The 7,648-nt window shown below is 44.3% G+C and overlaps 1 protein-coding gene, 1 long non-coding RNA gene and 1 other non-coding gene across 3 annotated transcripts; 1 reads left to right on the forward strand and 2 right to left on the reverse strand.

Annotated features, from left to right (window-relative positions):
• Positions 1–100: 100 nt before the first annotated feature.
• Positions 101–173, reverse strand: TRNAV-AAC (transfer RNA valine (anticodon AAC)). The gene has a single exon. It is a non-coding gene; the product is annotated as a tRNA-Val (tRNA).
• A 1,213-nt stretch (positions 174–1,386) lies between these two features.
• LOC128315245 (uncharacterized) lies at positions 1,387–7,417 on the reverse strand. Its single transcript, XR_008297833.1, has 2 exons — positions 6,609–7,417; positions 1,387–2,012 (listed from the first exon to the last, which is right to left on the reverse strand). It is a non-coding gene; the product is annotated as an uncharacterized LOC128315245 (long non-coding RNA).
• On the forward strand, positions 1,674–3,895 carry ACTRT3 (actin related protein T3). Its single transcript, XM_015088537.3, has 2 exons — positions 1,674–1,984; positions 2,787–3,895. Exons 1-2 carry the CDS (start codon positions 1,782–1,784, stop codon positions 3,703–3,705), a joined length of 1,122 nt encoding a protein of 373 aa, XP_014944023.3. The 5' UTR covers positions 1,674–1,781; the 3' UTR covers positions 3,706–3,895.
• Positions 7,418–7,648: the final 231 nt, after the last annotated feature.

The raw sequence follows: 7,648 nt of genomic DNA on the forward strand, positions 1-7,648 counted from the left end.
AATGTATTTTAAAAGTCTGGAATAATTGGTGAGAACCACATGGCTCCGTTTCGGGTGAACCCTGTAGAGAGAGGAAAAAAAAAAAAAAAAAAAAAAAAGCTGTTTCCGCCCGGTTTCGAACCGGGGACCTTTCGCGTGTTAGGCGAACGTGATAACCACTACACTACGGAAACTCGGCTACGTGCTATGGTTCAGAAAGTCCTTCATATGGAAGTAGTAATTTGGAGTTCACAGGCACGTAATGTTGCGATAGCTTTTAACAGGAAAAATAAAACAATCAGAAAAGGAAATAACTAAATGTTTAATTGTATAGTGCTGAAACTATTCTAAAAGTTGGAATTTGCATGCTTTTTTTCAGACTCTTAAGTACCGCTGCAGAAACCAGGCACTCGCTCCTTGCCCTTCCTTTGAGTAACACTTCTGTGGGAAAGAAATGTTTTATTTCGTATCCTTTCCTGGAGAGACGTTGCTCAGAAGGCAGGGTGTAGTGCGGGGCTTCAGTGGCCTCCCTCTTCTTGCAGAGGCTTGCAGCACCAAGTGCCACAGCTGTTACTTAGGTGACCCTTTCAACCTCTGGTGGAGAGACAAGTAAATAGCTTTTGAATTTCCTCCCCTGCTTTCAGAGACCAACCAGAGGTTCGAACTTGCTGAGGTGTTTTTAAATGCTCTACATAGTGTGTAAAATTGAGGGGGTAAAAAATCAGACACCAAAGATGCACTTTTTGGCACACAATGTACTTAAATTTTTCTAAACCTAAACTTCATAGGACCTAAGGAATATCACTTTTCTTGCAAAGAGGCAGACACATCCTTATGCCTAAAAATCACGTCTTTTTTTTTTTTTAAGTTTTTATTTATTTTCAGAGAGAGAGACAACAGAGTGGTGGAGAGGCAAGAGGCAGAGAAAGAAGGAGAGAGGGAGAGAATCCCAAGTAGACTCTGCACAGTTAGTGCAGAGCCGGATGCGGGGCTCCAACTCAGGAAACCGTGAGACCATTACCTGTATTTTTTAGGAAATAGGAATGACCTTCATATTACATGGGGGATAACCAGATGAGATTGCTAAAAATCAATCAATCCAAAAAAGTGAGCTTCTACCATTTTGGTTTTGACTACCTTTTGCTTAGAAACTGCAGGAAAGAAGCGCAACAAAGTATTTGCCTGGTGTATAGAAACAATAATAAAAGTATATAAAGCCCACTTTAAATCCTAGCATTCTTTCCTTTGTGTTTTCAAAAGTTGACAAGGGTTTCCAGAAGCACAAACCGGGCGTCTTCTGTGACAACTTTCTCTAGTCAAATCTTCCCACCTTTTCCTAGGTTCAAGGGCACATTCTAGAACTTTCAACATGCCCATGGACAGACACATTAACCAGAATTCAAAGGCTTTGGAAAAGAAAACTTTTTATGACTCATCGAGGTATTGGGGAAGGCCCCTTGTGAAGGGTTAGATTTATATCATTAGTGAAGAAAGTTGGGTTTTCCTGATATTGGTATCCCGGGATTCCAGGGGGTGGCAAGTGACCCAGCCCCTGTGAGATGCAGTCGGGGGGTGGGGGGGGGGGGGCGCAGCACTTTGGAGGGTCAATGGGCCTGGGCTCTCCAGGGCACGCCTGCCAGGCGCAGGCCCCGTGGTCAGGCCAGCGCTTCTGTGACGCGACGTTCCAGGCCGTAGGCCTTCTGGCGCTGCCCAAGGGCCCGCGCTTCGCACTTTCGCTCCCTAGCGTAGCCCGCAGCCAGGGCAGCCAGAGCAGCCAGGCGACAGGAGGAGGAGGCAGCGGCATGAGCTACTACTACCAGCTACCAGTGGTGATCGACAACGGCTCAGGAGTGATTAAGGCGGGCCTGGCTGGGTCGCGGGAGCCCCAGTTCGTCTACCCCAACATTATCGGCCGGGCCAAAGGACAGGGCTGGGTAGCGGAGGGCGCGCTGGAAACGTGTGTAGGTGACCAAGCGCAGGAACGGAGAAACTCGTTGTCCATCAGGTACCGTCTTCTCACAGCGGGCAGGACCCTAGTGGAGCGGAAAGAGGGAGGGTCTAGATGAGGGGCATAAGGGTGAGAGAACAAGGAAGACAGGAACAGGAAGTTTCAACCCGCTGGTGCAGGCCACAAATCTCTGAGGGTACCAGACATCTAAAGGGTTAGCATTACTTGCTCTTCGTATGTAAACGGATCTGTTCAAATGTATAAATAAAGTCACCGTTCATAATGTACAAGTTTATTTAAGGATGTCACTTTCTCCCTGTGGGTTATTTTCTTCAATTAATTGATATTAAAACTGTACTATTATGTAAAGATTTCCCAATTTTTAAACTTCGTTTAAAGTTTATTTATTTTGAGAGAGAGGGAGCAGGGGAGGGGCAGAAAGAGAGAGGGAGAGAGGGAATCCCAAGCAGGCTCTGCCTAGAGCTTGGGACTTGATCCCACCAACTGGGAATTCCTGACCTGAGCAAAGATCAAGAGTCAGATGCTTAACTGACTTAACCCAGCCAGGTGCTCCAAAGACTTCCCAAATTTTTTTTTTTTTTTTTTAAAGATTCTTTGTCTTCCAAAGCGGGGACAAATGGAAAGCAACAAAAATTGCAGAGGAAGTCAGCTATGCAAACTTCTGCTGGCAGTTACCTTCTCTAACTGGCTGTGACAGTCACTGCCCACAAAGGGTACTGGTAATAAGTATGGGGATTAACCCAGGTTTGAAGAGAGTAGGTGCTGAAAAAATTAAAAGCTGCCACTAAAAAAAAAAAAAAAAAAAAAGCTGTCACTTATCTTACTGCTTTTCCTACAGCTACCCAGTGGAACGTGGTCTCATTACTTCCTGGGGGGACATGGAGGTCATGTGGAAGCATATCTATGATCATAACCTGAAACTAAAGGCCTGTGATGGCCCAGTCTTGATTACGGAGCCAGCACTGAACCCACTGGCCAACCGGCAACAAATCACTGAAGTGTTTTTTGAGCATCTGGAGGTGCCTGCCTTTTATATGTCCATTCAGGGGGTGCTGGCTCTCTTTGCTGCTGGCTTCACAACTGGTTTTGTGCTGAACTCAGGTGCTGGGGTTACCCAGTGTGTGCCCATCTTTGAGGGTTACTGTCTGCCTCATGGTGTCCAGCAGCTAGATCTGGGAGGCCTTGACCTCACCAACTACCTTATGACACTGTTGAAGGAGCAGGGCATCATGCTGCTTAGTGCTGCAGACAGAAAGATTGTTGCAGACATTAAGGAAACTTCTTGTTACGTGGTAATGAACTACGAAGAGGAAATGGCCAAGAAACGTGATTCTATAGAGAAAGTTTACCAGCTACCTGATGGGACGATGGTCAAGCTCTATGACCAACTCTTTCATTGTCCAGAGGCCCTCTTCTCTCCACGTCTTAGGAACCTTCAGACCCCTGGCATCGATAAATTGTGTTTCAACAGCATAATGAAATGCGATACAGATCTAAGGAACTCGTTTTTCTCCAATATTATCCTTGCTGGGGGATCAACCTCTTTCCCCGGTTTAGACAAGAGGCTAGTTAAAGGTGTAGCAAATATGGTACCTGCCAATACACCTGTGCAAGTTACAGTTCCCCCAGAAAGGAAACTATCAGTGTGGATGGGAGGCTCTATTCTTGCATCCCTGTCTGCTTTCCAGGACATGTGGATCACTAAGGCAGAATTTAAAGAAGTTGGACCCAACATAGTACATCAAAGATGCTTCTGAATACAGATAAAATGGTTAGAAAAAAATGCTTTGAGTATATGTGACAGAAAACTTTGGATATCATATGTGTCTGAGAGAACAGAAAGTATTTCAGTTGTTGGAATGTCCATGTCTCTTCCATTTCTGTGATGGGTGAAGCAAACAACCTGTTTCTGGAGTAGAACCAAATTAAATGCTAGAGGAAACATTATTCTTGACCTTGAAGTTCTCATCTTTCCCTTGGAAAAATTTGTAGTGCAACATGTGTGTCAACTGGGTGATACAGATTTAAGTTTGTTGAGGTTTACATAATGAACAAAGCATATTCAAGGCATGCTTAATAGACTGGTTTTATTGAAATAAAGAGCTCACATTGAGCAGACTAAGAGCAATGACTAGGAAAGTAAATGAAGGCCAAGGACTGGAAAGGGAGGCTTTGTGTTACACGTCCTATAGGCAAAGGAGAACAATTAAAGAATGAAAAGCAGGAAACATAGGAAATTAAGATGAATGTGGCAGTGGTTTGGAGAATAAATTGGGCTGGGAAGGCCCTGGAGATTTGGTGATCAGTTAACCAGTTATTAGTCTAGATATAAAGTAGTCAAGTCATAAGACTCAAGATTATAGACAATAGGAATTCAGAAGAAGTAATTACAAAAAAACCCGACAAGTCTTGGTATCTAGTTAGATATGATGGGGGAAGAGTCTGAAATGACCTGGGTGCTTGATAATGATGGCAGTATTCATGTAACTCAAAGTATTTCATATCTGCTCTGTGCAAAGCACTGTGTTAAGCACAATGACTGCTAAAGCAGGAGTGAGATCCTGTCCTTAAGAAGCCAGCAGTCTAGTATAAGAGGTGAGATTTATGCCTTGATTATAATAATACTAGGTAGAAAGTGATTTGGTGTCCTAAGAGAAGCATAAAATGGTCTGGGGGTTCATAAGGAGGAAAATACCTTGAGGTCTCGTGGAAGACTTTCTGGTAGATTTGGCTCTGGGGCTAGATTTGAAAGACAGCTGAAATTTAAACCTAATGTAATGCCCTTTCCTCAGAATTCAGGGGCAGCACATGTGGATTTAGGTCGAGGCTCTACCACCTACCAGCTGCATGAACATTTTGAAGATAAATTTTTCTTATCCATAAAGTGGGGCTGCTAATCCCTGTCTGTCTCACAGGGTCATTGTAAATTTCAAATAGGATAAACTCTGTAAAGATACCTTTTAATTTTATTCTTTTTTGTTTAGTACATAAAACTATGTACTAAAATATAAAGAGAGAGAGACAGAGTGCAAGTGGGAGAGGGGCAGAGGGAGAGAGGGAGACACAGAATTAGAATCAGGCTCCAAGCTCCAAGCTATCAGCACAGAGACTGATGTGGCTCGAACACACGAACTGGGAGATCATGACCTGAGCCAAAGTCAGACGCCCAACCCAACTGACTGAGCCATCCAGGCGCCCCTAGAAACTTTTCGAATACAATGAAATCTGTTATCTTCTGTTGTAGAATTAGATGCTACTTCCTCCATGCAGTCAAAATTCATTGTGTCCTTCAACGCATTGTTATTTGTTCTTCTATTGACCACTTAATTTATGCAGCCTTATCTTTTAGTTTGCTTGTCTTTCTCCCGCAATAGATACGTTCTTAGAAGATAGGGATTGTGGGATTTCCCTTTTCATCTCTATCCCCTTCCCTGATGCTCTCTATGGTGCACTCCCAGTAGGTATGTAGATACGGAGAATTGACCAAAAGAAAATTCTGGGCAGAGGTAACATTAGGGCAAAGATTCCAAGGTGTAATAATGATGGGCACATTGTACAAGGAGAAGTGGGCCTGAGTCAAGCATTTGTGAAGAGGTGCATTTCATTCCTAGGTACTTCTCTCCCACGTCAGTGATTATAAGGAAAACTAGATTGGATACCGTGTAAAAAATGATTATCTGAGGGCACTGTGAACAGTTGATGCTGCACTCACCAGATTCACAAGCACTGTAGAGAGCATGAACTTATTCTTCAGAATTCTGAAACTGTTTTCTAAAAGAAAATAGAGCTATCTACACATTTATCTAATTTAAACTTCAATATCTCAGGGGGGCCTGGGTGGCTCAGTGGGTTAAGCATCAGATTCTTGCCTTCAGCTCAGGTCATCAGCTCGTGGTTGATAGGTTCAAGCCCAGGATTGGGCTCCATGCTGACGGTGTAGAGTCTGCTTCGGATTCTGTCTCTCCCTCTCTGCCCCTCCTCCTCTTGCTCTCTCTGCCTCTCTCTCAAAAATAAACTTAAAACACAGAGCAAAACTTCAACATCCCAGAGAGATGAGTGATATGCCCCGATTCGAGAGACCCCCCTGAAAACAAACCACCAGAGTCCAGAGTCAAAGCCAAGCGGCAAGGGTCGTTTATTGCAGGTTCGAACCCGGTGCTCCCCGCGCTAGTTGCCGGTGACGCTAAGAGGCCCTGAGCGAGGATCTTACAGCTTCTTTTATAGACGGGCACAAACAAGTTAGGGATTTTTTTTTTTGCGGTTACAGAGCTGTTATTGGTTAACACTTAAATTTGAACACTCAGCAGAACTTGATTGGTTCCCGCCTTTTTTTCAAACCACTCAGCAGAACTTGATTGGTTCCCGCCTTTAGGTCAGCCCACAACCGGGCGCACCCTGGCTGGTTCTGGGAACGCAGTGGGGGGGGGGTGGGGGGTGGGGGGAGGTCTTTTCTTTGCAGTTGTGAGTACACCTGGTAATTTTTCTCTTAGTCTCTCAATGAGCGAGACAAGCATTATTCCCATTTTACAAATTAAAAAAATTGATATTTAAACAGGTTAAGAGATTTAAGTTTAAAGCGATCCCAAAGTAAATTGCTTGCTACATTAGTCAGGCAAACAATTCTGAACCGTGGTCTGAGGTAGTTAACTCAACAACCTACCTGGAATATTCTGTACTGACTCCAGCCTCTAACATGGGATCATAGATGATCCTTTTCAAGTAATCTAGGGATAGGGAATAAAATGGAAAATCACGCTTATATTTTCCCTGCCCTTAAAGTCGTTGGAAACCAACCCCTCTAATATTGTATCTTTCTTTCAGACTGAGGTGTCAATAGCGACAACTCCACAGAATTCACCCAACTGAACATGAATTCTACAATTAGGATCAGCCAGTTATATGTAAAACACTATTATACCATTACAGAAACTTGGTACAATTTACGGTGGATTTTTAACCTAATCATGACACAACATTAAAGCAAAGTCAATGACTGAAAAGCTTTCATTTCCTAATAAAAGGTAAATTCAAATCTTGAATGTTAAGATTAAGAATGAAATAGTTATACTTAATAAAACCCATCCTATGTTCAAGAAGACATTGCAGAGAGGCCTTCTAAGAAGGGAGCAGGGAAGGAACTCCAAGGCAATCCAACGAGCACAGCCAACCTTCTGGTTTAGCCAAGGCTATCCGGGAATCTATTTTCTTAAAGATCTCTAACAAATGTGACTAGAGTTGAGAATCACTGTCATATTTCCCAGGCCCTAAAATTTTTCTGTGAACTTCATTTTCTTAAGGTGGTGGAGCGCACCGAGGCCGGTCCTTAAGGCAGGTGCACCCGGTCCTTAAGGCATGGAAAACGGAGCCGTGCAGTAGGACAAGCTCGTTTTTACTTTCAAAGGACGTCGGGAAATAACGCTTTTCCCAGGAAATGTGGGGGGAGGGGCGCAGCTGTCCTCACGGCCGGAAATAGAGCATTCCAAAAAAAAAAAAAGGGGGGGGGTGGTGGTGAGGACGGATGTCGCGAGAACCGCGACGGGAGGGCTTTAGCCAATCGGCGCGTACGGCGGCCACTGTCTTTATAGGGAGCCGCGGCGTTTTGCACCTCGGGTTGTGGAGGGTGGGCCTGGGAGGGGAAGCGGTCAGTTTTTGTCTAACCCTAACTGAGAAGGGCGTAGGCGCCGCGCTTTTGTTTCCCGC

Source organism: Acinonyx jubatus, chromosome C2 (assembly GCF_027475565.1).
Source record: "Acinonyx jubatus isolate Ajub_Pintada_27869175 chromosome C2, VMU_Ajub_asm_v1.0, whole genome shotgun sequence".
Classification (NCBI taxonomy): domain Eukaryota; kingdom Metazoa; phylum Chordata; class Mammalia; order Carnivora; family Felidae; genus Acinonyx; species Acinonyx jubatus.